General features: G+C 44.4%; 2 protein-coding genes across 2 annotated transcripts in view; both read left to right on the top strand.

Moving 5' to 3' along the window:
- LOC145355155 (uncharacterized) overlaps positions 1–18,417 on the top strand; it is a 79,046-nt gene extending 60,629 nt beyond the window's left edge. The window contains exons 8-9 of the mRNA XM_080207072.1: positions 15,595–15,866; positions 16,608–18,417. Coding sequence (XP_080063198.1) covers positions 15,595–15,866; positions 16,608–17,494 — 1,159 coding nt within the window. The 3' untranslated portion in view covers positions 17,495–18,417. The remainder of the gene's footprint in view (positions 1–15,594; positions 15,867–16,607) is intronic.
- LOC145354772 (hemoglobin subunit alpha-like) lies at positions 3,351–4,647 on the top strand. The gene is made up of 3 exons (XM_080206248.1): positions 3,351–3,529; positions 3,846–4,050; positions 4,284–4,647. The coding sequence occupies exons 1-3, from the start codon at positions 3,366–3,368 to the stop codon at positions 4,407–4,409; spliced, it is 495 nt and encodes a 164-aa protein (XP_080062374.1). The 5' UTR covers positions 3,351–3,365; the 3' UTR covers positions 4,410–4,647.
- Positions 18,418–24,319: the final 5,902 nt, after the last annotated feature.

Here is a 24,319-nt window from a genome sequence, read left to right as displayed (position 1 = left end):
GTGAACGAGGTGACGGATCTCGGGTACAGAGTTGACGTGGATGGATTGCACCCTGTCAAAGAGAAGATGAAGGCCATAAAGTGACTCCGAATCCAAGAAACACAACGGAGATGAAGATTTTCCTCGGTCTCCTGGATTACTATTCACATCGAACTTGGTGAGCCGGCTGGAACTCCTCCAACTAATCCCAAAAAAAAAATCAGAATGGCAAATGCCACAAGAGAAATCCTTTGCAAATGTCCAACGGCAATTGTCGTTGAAATCTTTGTAAGGATTCAGAGCAGGGGAAATCAAGAACAAGAGGAAAAGGGAGCAAAGAGAATAAGAAAAGGCAGAGAAATCAAGGGCCAGAGTCAGATAAGGACAGAGTGAAAAATAGTAGGATTGGAACAAGAAACTTGAAAAGTGCGCATCTCAAGTGCGTACCTGAATGTTCGGAGCATTCGAAACAAAATGCATGAATTAGTTGCACCGATAGCTTTTAATATACATGCTAATAACTGCAATGCACTGGAAGGATATAAATATTTTCATCATCTTCAAAGTTATGGGAGAATTTCGCTCTATGTTTGTTCGATAGGGATTTGTGGAGTTCAAGGGGGTATGATCGGTATTATGGAGATAAAGTGAGCAAGGATGGGAACTAAACATTGAGAGCGATTCAGTGTTTAGGAAGGACAGACAGAAAGGAAAATGTGTTGGAGTTGCACTGTTGATTTGAGAAGATATTGATATGATATTGAGGAAAGATATTAGCACAGGTGATGTGAAATCTGTGTGGGACAAGTTAAGAAGCACCGAGGAGCACAAAATATTTGTGGAATGATACGCAGACCACCAAAGTTGAGTGATGATAACAATCAGGCAGGAAGTCAGAGATGCATCAAGGAATTCTGTGGTTATGGGTGACTTTCAGCTGCAGATAGATCTGGAGGATCAAATTCATCCCAGTACAACAGAGGGGGAATTTCTGCAGGTTCTACAGGATGTTTTTCTGGACCAATACATTGATGAACTAACAAGGGAACAGGCCATCTGGGTGTCAGGCAATAAGAAAGGATTAGTTAATAATCTAGTTGTGAGAGAATCCTTGGGGATAAGTGGCCATAATCTGATAGAATTCTTTGTCAAGGTGCGTAGTGATGGAGTTGACACTGAGACCAGGGTCCTGAGTCTCGATAAAGATCGGTAGCACAGTGGGTTAGCGCTGCTGCTTCACAGCTCCAGGGTCCTGGGTTCGATTCCCGGCTCGGGTCACTGTCTGTGTGGAGTTTGCACTTTCTCCTCGTGTCTGCGTGGGTTTCCTCCGGGTGCTCTGGTTTCCTCCCACAGTCCAAAGGTGTGTGGGTTAGGTTGATTGGCTATGCTAAAAATTGCCCCTTAGTGTCCAGGGATGCGTAGTTAGACGGATTAGTGGGTATAATATATGGGGATAGGGCCTGGGGTGGGATTGTGTTCGGTCCAGACTCGATGGGCCGAAGGGCCTCTTTCTGCACTGTAGGGTTCTATGGTCCGAAGGTAATTATGATGGTGTTAGGCATGAGTTGGCCATGATGGACTGGGAAGGATTACTGAAAGGAAAGACAGTGGACTGGGAGTGCTAAAGAACTCCAGAAGTTGTTTGGCACAAGAGTGAGAAGGGAATTGTGGCCAAACCCTGGCTTACAAGGGAAATTAGAGATAGGATGAGATTCAAGGAAGACACATGCAAATTGGCAAGAAAATGCAATATACCTGAGGATTGGAAGCAATTTAAAATTCAGCAAAAAAAAGGACCAAGGGATTGAGTAAGAAGGGAAAAATAGAGTATGAATGTAAGCTAGCAGGGAACATGAAAACTGACTGTAAAAGTTTTCATAGGTACGTGAAGAGAAAAAAATTGACAAAAACAAATTAGGCCCCTCACATTCAGAAACAGAAGAATTCGGAACAAAGGAACAGCCAAGGAATTAAATTTTACTTCTGTCTTCACAAAGGAAGACATGAATTAGACAGGCACATGAGTGGGTTGGAGATGGGTGGACATAGGAGATTGTTTTAAATAAGGGTCATTAGCATTGGGACGTCCCTGGTAATGTAAATGGATATGGTACGATAATAATGTTTTTTCTCTTTTCATTCACAGGTTTGAAGTCGGTCCGCCTCGTGCCCAACGAGGGGCATACACACGATGGGTCGTACTGGGGCTGCTCTTGGTTGTTCGAGATTGGCCTAGTGCTTCATGTTGTTAGTGTGTGCTTAAACTGGACCAGATACTGGGCAAGACGACAGCTCAGTGACTATCACTGATTGCTGTGCAGACACATGGATTTGGGCCGGTGTCTGTGGGAGTTTGCGCATTCTCCCCATGCTTGCGTGGGTTTTCTCCGGGTGCTCCGGTTTCCTCCCACACCCCAAAGATGTGCTGTTAGGCTGATTGGCAGGAATAAATTTTCTGTATATCAGTTTCCCTCAATCTGGATGGCCATAAAACATTAGATAGGGGTCATGGGTGGAGAGGGGGACTGGTGGGGTTGAGATGGTGGTGCGGGCTCGTTGGGCCGAAGGGCCTGTTTCCCGGGCTGATTTTCTTCTTTGAATTATGTCCCAGAGGTTGTGAGAGAAACAAGTTTTAGCGAGGAGCTGAAGGAAATCAGCATTAGTAGAGAGATAGTTCTGGGGAAATTGATGGGATCGGAGTTGGATCCTAATAACCTTCACCACAGAGTACTGAAGGAAGTGGTCCTGGTAGCAGTCGAACTCTTGGTGGTTATTTTCCAAAATTCTTTCCACTCTGGAATGGTTCCTACAGATTGGAGGATAGATATATCAGCCTGCTATTCTTATAGACCAGTGAGCCAAATGCAGCTAATGATTTGAGAAGGGTAGGTAGCCGGTCAGGAGATAGGAAGCAAAGAGCTGGCATCAATGTGCCCTTTCCTGATTAGCAGTCAGTGACTTGTGGGGCCCAACTGCTTCTTATTAATGATTTGGAAGAGGGAATCGAATGTACTCAGCATTATCTTTGCTGCCGAGGTGGTCATCAAAATGTTTAACATTCTCTCTCTGAATTGTTCGAGTCACAATTCGCACGAACTCAATGTTGCCGTTCTCTGCTTCCTCGTATCTGCCACACTTGTGCTCTCTGAACTCAATTAATCTAACCATTGACACATGTTTCCAATGGAACGTGGAGAAGGTGTGGCTTGGTAACAGTTCTCCAACACCCAGCTATCTAGGGTTCACAGTTGCGAATGAAAGAGGTGATTGGTTCCCCAGTCAACGTCGCTCTTTATCATCGCATTTGCAACAGAACAGTTGGAGACGAGAACAGCTAATCAGGCAAATGCGGGCTGGAGGGCGGGTCTCGGAGAAAGGCAATAAAAATGGGGAGGAAAACACCCCAGAGGTATCGCGACGGTGTTGAGTCTGAACGAGTCACAACAGCTGAAGCCATGACTTTCACTGACACTGAGAGGCGAAAGATCGGCGAAATCGCCCAGGTGCTGGCAAAATCACCTGAAGCTTACGGCGCGGAAGCTTTGGCCAGGTAATTTCATGACATTTACATTCCGTTCAAAGCATTTCTGACCAGAATCTGTCACGGTAATTATTGGATTGATTTTCTCTGGAATTGTGAGCTAACCGAAATGAAATTTTCTCCCCAGTATCAACAACTTTCTAAAGCAGGGAGATCAGTGAGCTCAAAGCAAAAGAATGGGGAAATCTCCTGAGATTTCAATGCGTTCCACACGAATGAAGCTCTTTGCATTGAAGAATAATCTTTAGATATTCCAATTTCAATGATGGGTTTGGGGTTGGGGGTTTCAAAAGAGAGAATAATGGTCTTCTTTTTGTTCCTGAAGGTTGTTTGCAACTCATCCTGGAGCCAAATCTTACTTTGTTTACAAAGATTACAGTGCTTCCGGTCAAAAGGTCCAAGAGCACGGTGGAAAGGTCATTCGCGCTGTGGTCAAAGCGGCTGACCACTTGGATGACCTGCACAATCACCTGGAGGCTCTTGCAGTAACCCATGGCAAAAGGCTTCTGGTGGATCCTCAGAACTTCCCGGTATGTATCAATTTGATCGAATTGTCCTGGTGTCCGTTGCAACAAGCTCTGACCATCCAGTCGCTGGTCATTTCAAACTGACACATCACTTTGTAAAGATTATAGTCCAGCATCTGGTGTTCATTTTACATGTAAAATGTTGGTGAGGACCCCCTTCTGACCAACACTCCACTCACTTGTCACTCCGACTAAAAGAGATGAATTAATTTTTCTTGGATCTTTTTCTTTCACAGATGCTTTCAGAATGCATCCTGGTCACCTTGGCCACCCACCTGCCTGACTTTAGTCCAGCCACCCACTGCGCTGTGGACAAGCTGCTCTCTGCCATTTCCCAAGAACTGAGCTCCCATTATCGTTAGAAACGCAGCCAGCAAACTGAAGCAGAACGCAGTTTGATTCACATCCTTGAAACCGCTGCGTACACGTTTCCTCAAACTGCGTGACAATAAATCCTCACTCTTTTCAACCAACAATTTTGCCCTAGCCTGTGCTGTTTAATCCAGTTTGCATACTTCATGCATTTTCCAATAAAAATTGTTAAACTGCTTCAAATGCTGTTTCCTGAGGAACAATAAAATTTGCTTTCATCAAACGAAACCTGATCTACTGTGTATAATTCACATAAACACACTCATTTCAGAATAAAAAGCAGAGAAATACTGCAACATACAGCCCGTCACCTATGTAGAAATTTACACAGCAGTTCAGTGGAAGAGCAAACTGCCCGAGAAAGACTTGTAGCAATTATAAATCCATTGTCTGTCTTGCATTAGCAAATGGCAGATGAGTCAGGTTCATATTGGAGCACCTTCTGATCAGAACTAAGAGCCTGACAGTCTCCATCCTGTAGCCTTTACACAGAGACTAATGGAAGAAAGGTTACATTTATCACTGAAAAAGACAGGGGCTGGGATTTTACCGTGCCGCCTGCCATGGGAATTGAACCCAGCGAGGGGGCAGACAATGGAAAGGTCCATTGATCCAAAGATCACAGCATAGATTCATGAAGGGAAGGTGATGTTTGATAATTTGGTGGAATTCTTTGAGAACATCACATGTGCAGTGAACAATGGGGAACCTGTGGATGTGGTGTATCTGGATTTCCTGAAGGCATTTGACAAGATGCTGCTACATCAGATAAAGGTGCATGGTGTTACAGGCAATGTATTAGCATGGATAGAGGAATGGTTAACTCACAGAATTGGTAAATGGGTGTTATTCTGGTTGGTGATCAGTGACTAGTGTTGTGCCTCAGCGATCAGTGTTGGGACCACAATTGAAATCACGAGATGTTTGTCGTTGAAATGAATACCTTGGCTCCTCACTCAGACTCCTGACTGAGACGAGGAATTGACTGGACAATAGCTGGAGGAAATGAGCTGAAATGTTCTTCTGGGAGTGAAACCGGTGCTTTTTTTACCTGGAACTGACTATGTGTCAGAGTTGAAGGTAATACCAGGTAAATTACATTGAACAGACAGCCCAGAAACAGGCCATTCAGCCCCACCAATCCATGCCAGTGAATATATTTCTGTTGAGTCTCTCTCCATGCTTTCCCATCTAACTCTCAGTCTGTTCACTTTCCCTGTGTTTATCCAGCTTCCAGTTAAATGTGATTCGTCTCCTCCACTCCCTGTGGATTCCATAATTACATCACACTTTGGGAAATAAGTTTCTCCTGAATTCCTTGTTCCATTAATCATTCAGTATCGTTTTGCTGTTCCCTTAAAGTGGAAACACTCTCTGTTTATCAAAAACTTCCCATAATGTTAAGAACATGCATGATTCCCCCAGCCTTTTCTTTTAAAGTGACCCAGTCTAGTTATAATTTCCTGACAGGTTTAACGTCTCAAGAGTAAAATTCTGATAAAATTTTGTTCATAGTTGAGCTCAGAACAGTGAGAGGGAGGGAGAGAGAGAGAGCAGGAACAGAATCACAAGGGAATCTGAGAACAGGAGATTCACTAAGAATGGGTGGGCTGGGCTGTGTGAATGAGATGGTTGATCAGACTGTCCATGATCAGGGTCTTGTGTTGGGAGACAGTGGGGAAGATCACATTCAATAAAACAACAACCTGTATTTATATAGGAACCTTAAATGTAATTAAACAAGTCGTTTGACAAGAATATTGTAAAACAAAATTTGATAAACATTTTGATGACGTTGTAGAAGATATAATTCTGAGAGAGAAGAGCCTATACTCTCACCAACTACAAACCTCTGTTCCCCACACATTCCCACCTTCCCATTGAGTGTGACACGATGCAAGCCTCTTATTCTCCTCCTGAGTAATGGCGGCCGTCAGTCCCACAGTCCCACCGCACAACTGGCTGGCCCGGGATTGCGCATGAGCCATTTATTTCTGGGGAAAATTGGAGACTTGCAGCAACTGAAGGGAAAGGAACTGAATCCAGTCTGTACATTCCACACATTGTTAATCCATTCATAGAGACAGAGATCTGTCTGGCAGCCTGCATGGAGATTCTCAGCATGGATCTGTCAATCAGCCTCAATCAGCACCTTCAGGAGAATTGGGAGGGTGAATATTAGATACAGCAGAGTGAGAATGGAGGGAGAGTGTGTGGGATGGAGATTTACAGCTTTTGGGGAATGAGAGAGGAAAGAATGTTCCATAGAAACTAGAATTGTCTGTTCTGAGTTTCTATCCTGCACTGACAGTGATGACTATTGTAAACTCCTTTTACAGATTATCAGAAGGTGAGGATTTACAGACAGAAATCTCAAACCAAACATCACATCAACATCTGACAGAGTCACTCAATTCATTGGGACCTGAATACCATTGGCCTTTGAATCTACTCTGCTCTGTCCGCACAAACACACCCGAGTGAAAGCCTTCAGTGAATTTAGAAAGAGCTTTAATAACTTACACACCTTGAAAAAAAAAACACCCATCACACCAGGGAGCGATCTGTGCATTTTTCATGCTTAATACATTTTTTTTAGCTAATTAGTTAGCTAAATTTTTAGCTAATTTTAGCTGATTTTAAGCTAATTAGTGATCCTGTGACTCTTCTTCTATATTTGATTAAAAACAGTTACAGGTTTTTTGACCGATAGGAGTGCATATTCCCACTGAAATAGAGACACAAAACGTAAGCAGTATTTTGGAGGAGGCCATTCAGCCTTCGGGCCTGCTAGACCATTCACTATCATTGTGGCTGACTATCTAACCCGGTGACCTGTTCCTGCTTTCCCTGTCTCGTCCTGCTGCAATGGTACAGGTTTCTAGGAGTGTTCACACCTTTTCTTGTAAATGATCCAAAAAAACTGAACAAGTGCATTTAATTTGTCCTGAGCACGATATAGTGTTTCTCCTACCACTCCAAGTAGATCTAAAATAAATACAAAAAGAACTGGAAAAACGCAGCAGCATCTGTGGAGAGAGAAACAGAGTGAATGTTTCACGTCCAATGTAACTCTAGTTCAGAACTAAAGAGAGGGAGAAATGTGATGGGTTTGATGCTGGTGAGAGAGGGAGGGAGGGTCAGGTAGAACAAGTCAGGGATTGGTTAGAGGGTGGGTGAGATTAAATGACTAAATGTCCTGGAACAAAAGGCAAAGGGAGAGGGTAATGGTTGTAGTAAAGAAACAAAGCATTGGCCCAGAGTAAGTGTTAATGGCGGAATAAAGGACAGCTCTGTCTGGGAGCAAAAAAAAAGGAAAACGAGATGGAGACTGGCACTCGGCAAAAAAACATCAAAACGGAGGAGAGAGTTCAGGGTGTGAAGTTGTTGAACTCAATGTTGAGTCCAGAAGGTTGTAAAGTGCCTCATTGGAAGGTCAGGGGCTCTTCGTCCAGCTTGTGTTGGGTTTCTCCGGAACATTCCAGCAGAAATGTGGACGTGAGAGCAAGTTAGTGAACATTCCTCTTCCAGTCCCACAGCAGAGTCAACTGGCAAAGCTGGAAACACAGGAACCACTTCCTGGTGAACGTCCACAGCAGCACTGACCCTCTGCCATGTTCTCAGTAACGGTTGCTGACTCTGAAACTCCTCCTGACTCGGGGTCACACTGCGAGTGAATATGGTCTTGGTGTCTGCGAACAATTCTTCCATTTTACAGTCTCACGACCCCAGATACTGGACCACTTTGGTTTAAAATTATTCCCGGGAACCACCTTTGGTTACTCCCAAAGTTTCTGATGTGAACCTGACCATCCGGTTTGAACGGCCTCTCTTTGTAGCGGTAATCGTGTCCCTCCTTCTGCTTCTCTTGTCTCCTGCTCACTTTTGCTCTGAGATCTGGATGAAGCCGATCCGGATGAGACTTCAGCCTTCTACCTAAAAATTCCACAGGAGAGAGTCCGGTTGTGGATTGTGGTGTGATGCGACACTGGAACAAAAATCTTGAGAGCTTTGCTCTTAAAGTATCACCTGCCATTCTCCTCAATCTCTCCTTCAGAGTTTGAACAGCTCTTCCTGCTAGACCATTTGTAACCAGATGATACGGTGCAGTACGCACACGGTGTATCCCATTCTTTTACATGAATTCCTGAAACACTTCACTTGTAAACAGAGTGTCGTTATCTGAAAAAAGTGAATCTGGTAACCTGGAGAAAGACATTTTGATTTGACCAATGGCTGTGAGAAATCAGAGCTGACTTTCCTCTTTGTGATCACAATACACCCGTCAGTAATAATTATACATTTTCCAAATTCACTTCTCCTGCCTACTGGCGTACCCTGGCTGGATATGAACCAGTTATCATTTGTACAAATCAATCACAGAATCCCTGCAGTACAGGAGACGGCCATTTGACCCATCGAGGCTGTGCTGACCACAATCCCACCCAGCCCCTATTCCCACAACCCCAAGCATTTACGCTGCTAATCCTCCTGACACTAACGGGCAACTTAGTGTGGCCAATCAAACTATTCGTCTTGGTGGGAGGAAACCAGAGCACCCCGAGGACAACCATACAGACATGGGGAGAATGTGCAAACTCTACAAAGTGAGCCAAGGTTGGAATTGAACCTGGGACCCTGGCGCTATGAGGCAGCAGCGGCACAAATCATTGTCAATAAATAGCCAACTGCATCTTGTCCTCTGACATCATGGGAATCGTTGATCCGTATAATCTGGAAGCTCCTTCCTCTTATTGCCTCGCACCTCTGCTAAACACCCCATGAAGTTCTGAGGTAACATTCCCACTGTCTCACAATGATGTAAATAGAAGGGTTCAACAGTCCAATTTCCACTAATATGGTGAGCTTCCTTCAACAGAAAAATTAGATACTTCTATTCATTTCTAAACCTGGGAAGCTTATACTTTCTGCAATCTGTACTAATAAAAACTATACTCAGTGGCTCTATTGTTACTAAAGAATGTGGTTCTTCTCACTCAGCTATCTTCCCATTATGCCTCAGGGCTGCCTGCTTTTGGCCAAAGTGTACAGAATTATAAAATAAATCTGAAATACATTTTCAAAATCCAAAATACATGTTTAAATCTTTTAATACATTTTTAATGTTAAATCCCCTAACTGTGGTTATGTATCTCTATGTTAAATCCCCTGTGGTTATGTATCTCTGTGCACAGCACTTCTGCAAACAATATATGGCAGTCTGTGATCGTTAATCTAAATTAACCCACTCAGTTTTTTGTAGTTTTTATTTGTGCTTTAAATCCCTGACAAGTTGAAATTTCTTTAAGCTACTATAGATTTCTCTAACATGGTCAGAATCATTTCCCATGTCCCAAATTTTAAATAACCATTACAAATTAAAACTCTCATTCTCATATATGTGAATTGTATCTAGATTCATAACTTTTTAAAAAAAGCTTTATTAATTACACTTCCTTTTTTAAAATCTGTTTGATTTAAATCACAGACAGGAAACCTCAAAGCTTGAAGCTTTTAACTCACAAATATCATCCATACACAAGCAGAGAAACTTAGCATGTGCTTTACAATAACAATAACCAAAATGAAATCCTTAAGTGGTTCCATTTTTAAACTTCCAGAAATGTCTTTAATTAAAAACTCAAGATAAGATTAGAAAGATAAAGCTTAAGAAATGTAGCCCAAAACAATGATTAGACACATCTTCACAGCTCATAAGTTTCAAACAATAAATCCTCAGCGTTCTCTCTCACAGCTTCTTAAAGAGACAGAGCACCACAAGCTCACAACTCCCTGATCAAAATAAGATACAAGATTCTCCTTCATTATAACATTACCTTTCTTAAGCCAACATCTAAGCTCTGATTTTATTGGCAATATCTAGTCTTTGTTGATTTAAAATCCCAAACACGTTACCACCTGCAAAATCTTTGTTCTTTATCTGGGGTTGAGGTGACAACATGATAAAACTCTCACAGTTACTCCAAATTCCTCCAGACTATGCTTAAAATCTTCACATTTCCCATAAATCCTCAATTATAAACTAAAATAGACAGGAGTTTCCGGGCAATTTAAAAACAAATCAACTGACTGCTGAAAGGGTTAACTTTTCTACAGAATCTAAAGGGATGGGCAGTGAGCAGAAAAAACTTGGCACACAACTATGACACTTTACATAATTTTTAAAAACTTCCTGAACAACAAAACAAACTTGATTTTCAACTTCATCTATTCATTTTTGTATATTCCTCAACCTAATTATTTGAATTTGATCAGTGTTTGTTGGGGATGGGTAACTTTTGTTCTTTATAAACTAGTTCACTTGTTAATTCTACACGGGCTCAGAGAATCAGAACCCAGATTTTATCATCCTTATCCTTTTTCTCCTTTTGCCACCACTCCCTCTGTTTTGCAGGAGGGCCGTGGGGATTCCAATCAGATTTCATCATTTTATCATAAAAGTAAAATACTGCAGATGCTGGAATCGGAAACAGAAAATGCTGGAAAATCTCAGCAGGTCTGACAGCATCTGTGGAGAGAGAATAGAGCCAACGTTTCCAGTCTGAATCACCCTTCATAAGACTTTTAAGAATTGTCATCCAGACTTGAAACGTTGGCTGTCTTCTTTAATCATTTTATTGATAAGTTTCTTGTTCTTAGTTTCCAAATGATCAGTAAGAGACCTGTCTGTCCCCACTCGGGCTCACAAAATTATGATAAAATAATTTAAACAATGCCCGAGAAGCTTCTTAACTTCTTAACCAACTACCTAGCACCGTTTGTTTATTGGTCAGATTCCCCCTTTTTACAGATTCCCAGCCACTGAACACCAGCCGGTCCTGGAATGAGTTTAATTCTAACTCATTCTGAGTAAATATTCTCACCGGGTCCTCTGTCAGTTCCCTGCTAAGCAGCTTTAATGGTCCCTGATTGCAGAAACTGAGCAGTGACAGGAATGTGGTCAAGATCGTCCAGTCCCATAATGCCTCACATTCAATCTACACTCCTTCAATTATAACAGAATATGTGGCTGTGTGTAGCTGCCTCGGCAACGGTCAACCCCAACACTGCCTTCCTGAACTGCTACAGTGCCTGAGGTGTAGGTACACCCACAGTGCTGTCAGGGAGGGATTTCCAGCTACACATTCCAGACTTTCACCAGACTGTAGGTGGATTCCAGATTGATATATTCCATTCAACCCAAGGTGAGTTATTCCAATTCCTTTATTGTCACATTATCTTGAAAACAGAAATTCAACATTCCCATTTGATTTCATAAGAACATAAGAAATAGGAGCAGGAGTAGGCCACCTAGCCCTTCGAGCCTGCCCTGCCATTCAATAAGATCATGGCTGATCTGAAGTGGCTCAGTTCCAGATTCCCGCTCTCTCCCCATAACCCTTAATCCCCTCGCTCATCAAAAACCCATCAACCCGCGTCTTAAATATATTTAGCGAGGCAGCCTCCACCACTTCAACGGGCAGAGAATTCCAGAGATTCACCACCCTTTGAGTGAAGAAGTTCCCCCTCAACTCCGTTCTAAACCGCCCCCCCTTTATCTTGAGGCTGTGCCCTCTAGTCCTACTGTCTTTTTTGAGCGGGAAGAGTCTCTCCACCTCTATCCTATCCATCCCATTCATCATCTTGTACGTCTCAATGAGATCTCCCCTCATCCTTCTAAACTCCAACGAGTACAAGCCTAGTTTATTCAGCCTCTCCTCATAGCTCAACCCCCTCAACTCCGGTATCAGCCTAGTAAACCTCCTCTGCACTCCCTCCAAGGCCAAAATATCCTTGCGTAAGTGCAGCGACCAAAACTGCACACAGTACTCCAGCTGCAGCCTCACCAATGCCCTATACAGCTGCAGCAAGACCTCCCTACTTTTATATTCAATCCCCCTCGCTATGAAGGCCAGCATCCCATTCGCCTTCCTGACCACCTGCTGCACCTGCAAGCTGGGTTTTTGCGACTCATGCACAAGGACCCCGAGGTCCCTCTGCAGCGTCGCCTGCTGCAGTTTTTCGCCATGTAAGTAGTAGTCCTTCCGACCATTATTCCTACCAAAGTGGACAACCTCACACTTGCCAACATTAAATTCCATTTGCCAGTTCCTGGCCCATTCGCCCAGCCTATCTAGATCCTTCTGCAGACTCTCCACACCCTCCGCGCAATTTGCCTTTCCACCAATCTTTGTGTCATCAGCAAATTTCGACACCATACACTCGGTTCCCTCCTCCAGATCATCTATATAAATGGTAAATAGCTGAGGCCCCAGCACCGACCCCTGGGGCACTCCACTAGTCACCATCCGCCAATCCGAATAGCACCCAATGACACCCACTCTCTGCCTCCTATTTGACAACCAATTTTCTATCCACGCTAACACCCTACCCCCAACTCCATGCCCCCTGACCTTCTGCAATAAGCTCTTGTGCGGCACCTTATCAAATGCCTTCTGAAAATCAAGAAGCACCACATCCACCGGTTTCAGGTATTTCAGGTATTAACATATTCTGTTAGTTTGTTCTTTATTATCGGTGTCAGGCTGGGTTTGGAGCAAAGGAGGTTGAGGGGAGATTGATCGAAGTGGACAAGATTCTGACAGGTTTAGATAAGGTGGACAAAGAAAAGCTGTTCCCATTAGCTGATGGGACAAGGACGAGGGAGACACAGATTTAAGGTTTTGGGTCAGAGATGCGGGGGGGGAGTGAGGAAGAATATTTTGATGCAGCGAATGGTAATGAGCTGGAACTCGCTGCCTATGAGGGGGGAGGAAGTGGAGACAATAAACAATTACAAAGGAAATTGGATGGGCATTTGGGGGGTTCCAAACAGAAATGCTGATTAAATATCTCTGACCTTCCTCACACCCTGTCACTCTGTGATCCTTGTGAAATTTGAAACCAGGTATTCGCAACAAGACTCAAAGAGCATCAGCCCACTGGAGGCAAAGTCATGAGACTGTCCAGTCCAGCAGAAAGAAACCCTCCGACCCTCCCCATTGACCAACTGTCAGAATGAACAAAATGCAGTCCTGGATGTAACTGAGAGCAGAAACAATAACAGCAGAATCCAACCCCTGGAATCACTCGTGAATGTAGAATCATAGAACCCTACAGTGCAGAAAGAGGCCCTTCGGCCCATCGAGTCTGCATCGAACACAATCCCACCCAGGCCCTACCTGCCATACCCCTACATATTATACCCACTAATCCCTCTAACCTACACATCCCTGGACACTAAGGGGCAATCTCAGCACGGCCCAATCAACCTAACCCGCACATCTTTGGACTGTGGGAGGAAACCAGAGTACCCAGAGGAAACCCACGCAGACACGAGGAGAATGTGCAAACTCCAAACAGATTTGTTGAGTCTCAGCAGATTGGATGAAACACTGAATCCCTTCCCACACTGAATGGCCTCTCCCCAGTGTGAACTCGCTGGTGTGCCCGTAATTTGACAACCAAGTGAATTATAAAAACCGATAGCGTGAGTTGGTATTTGAAAAACAAAGCTAACAAATGGAGCACCGATCATAAAGCACGGAAACAGGCCCTTCGGCCCAACCAGTCCATGCTGACCATGGTACCCTCCCAGCTAGTTCCAATTGCCCACATTTGGTGCAGATCCCTCTAATCCTTTCCCAGCTACGTACTTATCCAAATGTTTTTAAAATGTTACTTGTGAACCTGCCTCAACCACTTTCTCTGGCAGCTCAATCCATGTATGCACCACCCTCTGTGGAGAAGTTCTTTTTAAATCTTTCCCCTCTCTAATTTTCAATTCCCCTTCCCTGGGAAAAAGACTATGTGCATTCATCTGAACCAAGCCCCTCATGATTTTACACACCTCACTCGCCTAAATTCCAAGGAATAAAGCTCTAGCCTGGCCAACCTCTCCCTATAACTCAGGCTCAGTAGTCCTGGCAACACCCTTGTAAATCTTCTCCAAACTCTTTCCAGTTTATCAATGTCTTTCCTGTATTAGGATGACCAAAACTGTATACAATAATCCAAGGGCAGCCTTACCAATGACTGCAACATAACATCCCAACTCCTGCACCCAATGCCCTGACTGATGAAGGCCAGTTTGCGTAACTCCTTCTTCACCACTCTGTCCACCTGTGATGCTGCTTTCAATGAACTATGTACTTGTATTCCTAGGTCTCTCTGTTCCTCAACACTCTCCAGGGTCCTCCCATTCACCGTGTAAGTCTTACCCTGGTTTGACTTTCCAAATTGCAACACTTGCCAATCCTCAGTCACATCCCTAACCGATCGATAGCCCCAATTTCTTTAGCACCCATGATGTTCTCCACAGTAAACATCAAGGAGGAATATTCATTAAAAATCTCACTCATCTCCCGTGGGTCCACACACAAATGGCCATGTTGATTTTTAAGGGGATCTATTCTCCCTCTACCCTTTTACTCTGAATATAACTGTAGAATCTCTTGGGATTTCCTTTAACTTTATCTACCATATCCATACCATACCCTCGGTTTGCCCTCCTGATTTCCCTTTTGAGTGTTCTCTTACACTTTTTAATCGGCATCGAGTGATTCTCTTGTCCCTGATTGCTGAAACCCTTTACCTGATCAGAGTCAGCCAGGGATCACTAAATTTACCATTCTTTCCCTTCATCCTAACAGGAATATATTGCCCCTGGACTCTTGAAATTACATTTTTAAATCAGAGACACAAGAGTGGGATGAACTCTGAAAAAAACTCAATTCCCAGGGAAGTGGGACTGAAAACCAGCCCACATTTCCTGAAGGTGTTTGAAAAGTCACCACAACAAATAAAAGTTCATGCTGCGGGGATAACATGTTGATGTGGATGGGAGATCAGTGAACAGGAAACACTGACAAAAATCACCCATTTCCCGGTCTGAGAGAGAGAGAGAGACCTGGGCCAATCTTTCCAGAGTCTGCTCCCTCCCTGGATTCACTTCCTTTCCCTTCAGTTGCTGCAAGTCCCCAGTTTCCCCCCAGAATGAGGAAAGAAATGGAAAGGGGGAGTAAAGAAAGTGTTTTACTCACAGATGTGGGAGACAGGAGGAAGTTTCAGTCTGTCTGAAGCTCAATCTTCATTCACACAAAGCCCGCCCTCTGATTGGCTGGAGGACCAGAGTCCTTCCGGTCCTCCAACTCTTCCCATTGGTCAATACCTCAGCATGAAGGCCAGAGAGCGGACTCTCCTGCACATGCGCACCTTCCCCTCTCCCTCGCACATGCGCAGTCCCGGGCCCGAGGGGAGACTACCGAGCGGCTTCTCGCTCTGGGCGGAGCCACCAGCCGGTTGCCCTGGAAACCTTGTCCCCTATGGGGGGCCCCCTGGGAATGCGCGCCGGGCCTGCGCACTGGAACCCGGAGACGTCACCGCGGAGCCGAGCGATTCCGATTGGCTGATTTCGCGGCGCTCGGTTGTGGCGTCACAACGCGGAAGTGGTCAATGAGCTTCAGGTTAAACCTTCCTCCTCTGAGCAACATCTGGGAGGGAATCAGTGTCTCCCCCTTTCCATTTCTATTCTCATTCTGGGGGGAAACTGGGGACTTGCAGCAACTGAATCCAGTCGGTATGTCCCACACATTGTTAGTCCATTCATAGAGACAGAGATCTGTCTGGCAGCCTGCATGGAGATTCTCAGCTCTCTGTGTCCAGGACAGGAAGCAGTGAGCATGGATCTGTCAATCAGCCTCAATCAGCACCTTCAGGAGAATTGGGAGGGTGAATATTAGATACAGCAGGGTGAGAATGGAGGGAGAGTGTGTGGGATGGAGATTTACAGCTTTTGGGGAATGAGAGAGGAAAGAATGTTCCATAGAAACTGGAATTGTCTGTTCTGGATTTCTATCCTGTATTGACACTGATGACTATTGTAAACTTTTACAGGATATCAGAAGGTGAGGATTTACAGACAGAAAGCTCAACCCTAACGTCACATCAAAATCTGACAATCACTCTGTCATGATTATCATCAGGCTTTGAATCCAGAACAACAAATGTTCCTCTGTTCTTTCTGCTTGAGAAAACTTTAAACATCAGTGTGACTGGAAATGCAGCGAGACACACAAACCCCTGAGTGAGAATGTTTCAGTGCGCTGACTATGGAAAGAGCTTTAAAGAGTTATACAAACTGAAAAGCATTCACAGCGGGGAGAGACTGTACCCGTGTTCTGTGTGAGATTCAACTGATTATTATTGTGAAGAGTCACAAGGACATCCACATATGGAGAAACAGTGGAAATGTCGGGACTGTGGGAAGGGATTCAGGTTCCCATCTAAGCTGGAAATTCATCGACGTATTCACACCGGGGAGAGACCGTTCACTTGCTCTGTGTGTGGGAAGGGATTTGCTCTGTCATCTAACCTGTGGGTACATCAGCGAGTTCACACTGGGGAGAGGCCATTTACCTGCTCTGTATGTGGGAATGGATTCACTCAGTCATCCAATTTGATGAAACACCAGCGAGTTCACACTGGGGAGAAACCGTTCACCTGCTCCACAAGTGGGACAGCATTCAACAGTTCATCCCAACTGTTAACACACCAGCAAGTTCACATTGAGGAGAAACCATTCACCTGCTCAGTGTGTGGAAAAGGATTCACTCAGTCATCCAGCCTGCACAGTCACAATGTCACTCACAGTAATGAGAGACCCTTTAAATGTTCTGACTGTGGGAGTGGATTCAAAAGGTCGCAGGATCTGATGATCCATCAGCGCATCCATACTGAAGAGAGACCATTCAGCTGCTCTCAGTGCACAAATAGGTTTAGAACAATATCCAATCTGCGGGCTCACCAGCGCATTCACACTGAGGAGAGGCCGTTCAGCTGCTCTCACTGTACTAAGAGGTTTAGAACGTCATCCGACCTGCGGATACATCGGCGAGTTCACACTGGAGAGAGGCCCTTCAGCTGCTCTCACTGCACAAAGAGGTTCAGATCGTCATCTGCCCTGCGGCGACACCAACAGGTTCACAGTGTGGAGAGGCCGTTCACCTGCTCTGTGTGTGGGAAGGGATTCACTCAGTCATCCAGCCTGCTGGCACACCAGCGAGTTCACAATTGAGAAGAGGTTGGATTCTGCTGTTATTGCTGCTGTTAATCACACCCAGGACTGAACCGTGTTCATTCTGACAGTGGGTGAAGTGGGAGGGTTTCTTTCTGCTGGTCTCACAACTTTGCTTCCAGTGGGCTGAGCCTGGGAGAGCACATTTCCACTGAAATGATCCACAAAAGCTGATGAAGGACATTTATTTTATCCTGGAGAGTAAATAGTGATTTTCCCACCACTCCAGGTAGATTTAAAATAAATACAGAATGTAACCAGGTGGCTAAATGCTACATATCCCAATGCATGATGGGAAAAGTAGCCAATCTTACACTCGCACAGGGGCTGTCATTGCTGGAGCAGCCTGTTGAGTAAGCAGTGTGTGATAAGATGTACTCGACATGAAACTGCTGCGAGTGTGAAGATTGCGAGGCAAGGACAGATAAGAAGAACAAGGGTAACCGATGTCCTGTGTTTGTAACCGGCAAACTGACCCAGGTAATGGGTGCACGTTGCTAAGGACATTCCCGATGCTGGGAGCCTCCGCAGTGAGGACCTGCAGGAACGACCATCGTGTAAGAAAGCCCTGGATCCAGGACTCAGGGAGATTGATCACCTCACATTGCAATGGATAGTATTTGGCAAGCTATGAGTCTTGTGATTCATTGTAACAAGTAATCAATACTCTAACAAGTGGAAAAAGGAGCAGTTTAGTGTTTATCTTGTGTCTTAAACGTTTAGAACGAGTTGCACAAAATATCTGGGCAAATCTTTGTCTGCAACATCGGTAACTAACCGAGTCTGAGAGTCAGCTTTTGGCATCCCAGAACGGACACAGTTAAGCGATTAATCCCCTTTCCATCCCAACCTTCTAATGTTTAAACATAGAACACTACAGCACAAACAGGCCCTTCAGCCCACAAGTTGTGCCGAACACATCTATACCTACCAAGCCATAGAACTATCTGTAACTCCCAATCCCATTAAATCCCATATACTCATCCAGAAGTCTTTTAAAAGACCCCAGCGAGTTCGCCTCTACCACCACCGACCGCAGCCGATTCTATTCACTCACCACCCTCTGAGTGAAAAACTTACCCCTGACATCTCCTCTGTACCTGCTCCCCAGCAACTTAAACCTGTGTCCTCTCGTCGCGACCATTTCAGCCTCAGAATCCACCCTATCTATTCCTCTGAACATTTTATAAACCTCTATCAGGTCGCCTCTCAATCTTCGTCTCTCCAGGGAGAAGAGTCCCAGCTCCCTCAACCTATCTTCATAAGGCATGCCTCCCAATCCAGGCAACATCCTTGTAAATCTCTGCACCCTCTCAATAGCTTCCTGTAGTGAGGCGCAGAACTGCGCACAGTACTCCAAGTGGGGCCTGACAAGGGTCTTATAAAGTTGCAGCATTACCTCCCAACTCCTAAACTCAATCCCTCGATTAATGAAGGCCAGTACACCATACGCCTTCTTAACCACATCCTCCACCTGCGAGGCCAATTTAAGAGTCCTATGGACCCGGACCCCAAGATCCTTCTGCTCTTCAACACAGCTAAGACTCCTACCCTTGATATTGTACTCCTTCATCCCATTGGACCTGCCAAAATGGACCACTACACATTTATCCGCGTTGAAGTCCATCTGCCACTTCTCCACCCAGTCTTGCATCCTATCTATGTCCCGCTGCAACTTCTGTCATCCCTCCAGACTATCCACAACACCACCGACCTTCATATCGTCGGCGAACTTGCTAACCCATCCCTCCACTTCCTCATCCAAGTCATTTATGAAAATGACAAACAGCAAGGGTCCCAGAACAGATCCCTGGGGCACTCCACTGGTGACCGACCTCCATGTAGAAAAAGACCCATCCACAACCACTCTCTGCCTTCTGCGGGCAAGCCAGTTCTGGATCCACAAGGATCAATGTATCCACCTGATGTATCAAAATCATAATGGTACCAATAATCACAATGCCTGAAGCGATTCTTATCTATGGGGTGTATCTATACATTTGTATCCCAATTCCCAATATCATACCACCAGTTGGTTACTGGAATCGTGTCACTCTTTTGCCCGGTTCCTGAAGCTTTCTGAATGATTCTGACAAATATTTGGTGAGTTTTAGCTGGCTGTTTATTTGATTAATCGCAAGTCTCAGGTAAAAGTTTGATGTTAGTGAAAGGGTTAATCATCATACAAGTTTATAAATCACTTCAACTGCTAAATTCTGAAAGACAGGGAAGCTCTGAGAAACCAGATGTCATTTCTAAGCAGAAATAGGTAAGAGTCGAGGACCATAAAACTCTCAATGACGGGAGGTTTCAGTCACACGTTATACGCAGAAAACATCAATTAAACCATGTGCTTTCCAGCAGACAAAGGAGGTTAATACACAACTGGTCAGACATATATCTATCATACCTGTGTCTGGAGGCTGGTAGACAAGGACAGAAAATATGTGCTCAAGGACATAATTAGGTAGACATACGTCAGAGGGAAATTTAGAATAACTTGAGACTAACGACTAACAGATCAGAGTAGATTCGATCAAAGTGAATAGAGTATAGATAAGTTATAAAGTGCCCAAAAAATACTGTTTGCATAAGGGAACCTATAAATACTGTTTAAACATGTATTAGTGAAAACATATTCTGTATTATAAGCATTAATATTAATTAAAGGCAGCACAGTGGCACAGTAGTCAGCGCTGACGTCAGGGACTCGGATTCAGTTCTAGCCTTGGATCACTGTCTGTGTGGAGCTTGCATATTCTCCCCACGTCTGCGTGGGTTTCCTCCGGGTGCTCCTGTTTCCCCCCACTGTCCAAAGATGTATGTGTTAGGTTGACTGGCCATGAAAAGTTGACCATGGTATTCTGGGGATGACACAGTAAAAAGTCTGACAACACCAGGTTTTAGTCCAACCGATTTATTTGATAGTAAACTCACAAGCTTTCGAGGTTTCCCTCTTCGTCAGGTGAATGGAGAGTTCTGGCCTCAGACAGAGCATATGAAGCACAGACAGTTTAGAGATTACTGATTAGAATGCGAATCCTTACACCTAACCTGCTGTTCAAGACCTGAAGTGGCTGACAATGTGAGTGGAAGGAGCACTGATCACAGGTTGCAGAGATGTGTATTGTCTCCAGACAGTACAGTAAGTGAGCTGGGTGGGATTGTGGTCAGTGCAGACTCGATGGGTTGAATGACCTCCTTCTGCACTGTAGGGATTCTACGTTCATATACCTTGGGTAAGAACACAGTACTTATATGACATTATGGGATGTAGTTCAGTAAAAAGAACCACATTTTTTAAACCAATGCAGATACTGAGCAAAGGGGAAAACAACTCTTATCAAAGGCCACACAGTCCTAATAAATAGAATATACATTGAACCTGAGAGCTACCAGAGCTTTCTAGACAGTTCTAATGAATAGGACACATGTCGCACCGATAAAACGGTGCTGGAGAATTTCAACATATTTTAGAGAATTTTAACTAATCTAGAACTCAAAATGCTAATAAAGACTGAAAACTGAATGGATTAATTTAGGATAAGAATCGTGGATTGCCTTATATTTTACAGAGGCTCTGTCTGCATAGAAACACATATACACAGTTAAAAATTTAAATGTATATTTGTGATTTAAACATGTATTTTTATGATCTGTACACCTTGGCCAAAAGCAGGCTGTTCTAAGGCACAATGGGAAGAAAGCTAAGTGAGATGGGCCGCATTCTTTGGAACAATGCAATCACAGAGCAGAGCTTTTATCTGTGCAAGTCAAGGGAAGTAGTGTTCTGAAACATAATACGAATAGAGTAATTCATTCTGATTATAAAGTGCTACACAGACATGAGAACCAGAACTCTTGACCCCCACAATTTGTATCATAGAAGTTGCTAAGAGACAGTGGGAAAGCTACCTTTGAATTTTAGGGTTTGTGTGTCGTGGCTGAGGAGGAACTTCTTCACTCAAAAGGTGGTGAATCTCTGGAATTCTCTGCCCGTTGAAGTGGTGGAGGCTGCCTCGCTAAATATTTTTAAGTCAAGGGTAGATAGGTTTCTGATAGATAGGTGAATTAAGGGGAGAAAGCGGGAAAGTGGAACTGAGCCACGACAGATCAGCCATGATCTTATTGAATGGCGGGGCAGGCTCGAAGGGCGAGATGGCCGACTCCTGCTCCTATTTCTTATGTTCTTATGGTTGCTCAGTGACAAGGGGCAGGGGGCTCCAGATTCAATGGACCAATAAACTCCCATGCTGTCAGAGGGTGGAATGCGATTGGTCAGGGTATTTAACATTTATTACTCATGATTGATTCATACTACTGATGACTGGTTCATATCTAAGCACTGAGTGAGAAGATTGAATTTGGAAAATGTATAATTATTATCGATGGATGCATTGTCATTCAGAGTTGGACTGCCCAATACTGTATCTCCAACATGCATTGGTCAATAAAGAATGTCTTTCACCAGGATACTGCATTCGTGAGTCTTTGTATTCAGCTAAAGTTTCGGCAATATTTAGCCTTTGAAAGAAATCATGAAACAGAGGGTCTCGAAAGTATTAGGAGACTGTGTGAAAGATCCTTAAGGTCTACGAACTGATCATGTAGTCCCACACTGTCATAGGGTACATGTTATTGGCCAAGATATATAATCTGTACTAATAATGATTCATAAGAACATAAGAAATAGGAGCAGGAGTAGGCCATCTAGCCCTTTGAGCCTGCCCCGCCATTCAATAAGATCATGGCTGATCTGTCGTGGCTCAGTTCCACTTTCCCGCCCTCTCCCCATAACCCTTAATCCCCTCTCTTATCAAAAACCCATCAACCCGCGTCTTAAAAATATTTAGCGAGGCAGCCTCCACCACTTCAACGCGCAGAGAATTCCAGAGATTCACCACCCTTTGAGTGAAGAAGTTCCTCCTCAACTCTGTTCTAAACCGCCCCCCCCTTTATCTTGAGGCTGTGCCCCCTAGTCCTACTGTCCTTTCTGAGCGGGAAGAGCCTCTCCACCTCTATCCTATCCATCCCATTCATCATCTTATACGTCTCAATGAGATCTCCCCTCATTCTTCTAAACTCTAACGAGTACAAGCCTAGTTTATTCAGCCTCTCCTCATAGTTCAACCCCCTCAACTCCGGCATCAGCCTAGTAAACCTCCTCTGCACTCCCTCCAAGGCCAAAATATCCTTGCTTAAGTACGGCGACCAAAACTACACACAGTACTCCAGCTGCGGCCTCACCAATGCCCTATACAGCTGCAGCAAGACCTCCCTACTTTTATATTCAATCCCCCTCGCTATGAAGGCCAGCATTTGCTCGTATTCAATTGGGGTAGATAAACAGCTATGCTGGGCAAGATGACAGCTCAGTGACTATCACTGTTTGCTGTGCAGACACATGGATTTGGGCCGGTGTCTGTGGGAGTTTGCGCATTCTCCCCGTGCTTGCGTGGGTTTTCTCCGGGTGCTCCGGTTTCCTCCCACACTCCAAAGATGAGCTATTAGGCTGATTGGCAGGAATAAATTGTCCCTAAATCAGTTTCCCTCAATCTGGATGGCCATAAAACATTAGACAAGGGTTATGGGTGGAGGGGGTAACGTTAAAATGGCGGCGCGGGCTTGTTGGGCCGAAGGGCCTGTTTCCCGGGCTGTTTTGTTCTTTGTTCCTTGAGTCTTTGTGTTAGCTGAGCCATAACTATGACAGGGAAAGTCAGCATAATACAGTCTCTGCAAACACTCCTACAGATTGGTACTGCAGGCAGGGTCTTTCACTCCGATGTGGGGGAGTATCATTTCATTTACCGCCCGGTAGATACTGGAATCAAGTGTCAGGTTACTGGAACCATAGACTGAACATAAGGGAGCTGCGGACATGGGTATTACTGAGTAAATACATAGAACATTACAGTGCAGAACAGGCCCTTCGGCCCACGATGTTGCGCCGACCATTGTTACAAAAACAATGACCCACTAACCTAAACCAATCCCTTTTCGTCCATAAACCTATCCATAGATCTCTTAAACGCCCCCAAACTAGGCACATTTACAACTGCAGCAGGCAGGGCATTCCAATCCCTCACCACCCTCTGGGTAAAGAACCTACCCCTGACATCCGTCCTGTAGCTACCCCCCCTTAATTTAAAGCCATGCCCCCTCGTGCTAGCTTTCTCCATCCAAGGAAAAAGGCTATCACTATCCACCCTATCTAAACCTCTAATCATCTTATATGTTTCAATAAGATCCCCTCTTAGCCGCCTTCTATGTCGCACTTAAGTGGGAGGGGGGACCAAGATGGACTTTTGTAATCTCCTGATTAGCAGAGTGAAAAATACACGGTGTGACAGGGAAAACGGGACAAGGGGAATGGAATAATGGTTGGTCTGCAGGCAGGGATTTCCAGCGGAGACCTGAGGGCAGTTTGATACAAACAATAGTGATTGAGCACAAAGAAAATAAAATGAAGTTGAAAAATTAGTTCAAAACTATGAGAAAATTAGTTGAGAAATTAAGATACATAGCAATGTGGAAAAGTAGAAAAGCAGGAACAAAAGAATGAGGTAAATGTATAGTTTATGAGTCAGTTAAAAGTATATCAAGTTAGTGAAAGGAATTACTCCAAGTTCCAGCAGGAGATTAATAAATTAAAATCTCAGTTGCCAATGCAGGTAGAGATGAAGTCTGTATTTGGGACATTGAGTCTGAGCTGATTATGGAATGGGTTGTGGATTGTATCTGGAAGAGAAAGCCTGTTTTAAACTTGGGGTTCACTGAGGATCCCCACCTCCTTTTCCACAGGCACCTAATCCTTAGAATTTTCCC

Source organism: Carcharhinus amblyrhynchos, chromosome 18, assembly GCF_965287045.1.
Source record: "Carcharhinus amblyrhynchos chromosome 18, sCarAmb.v2.hapA, whole genome shotgun sequence".
NCBI lineage: Eukaryota > Metazoa > Chordata > Chondrichthyes > Carcharhiniformes > Carcharhinidae > Carcharhinus > Carcharhinus amblyrhynchos.
This window is presented reverse-complemented; position numbering and strand designations above follow the sequence as displayed.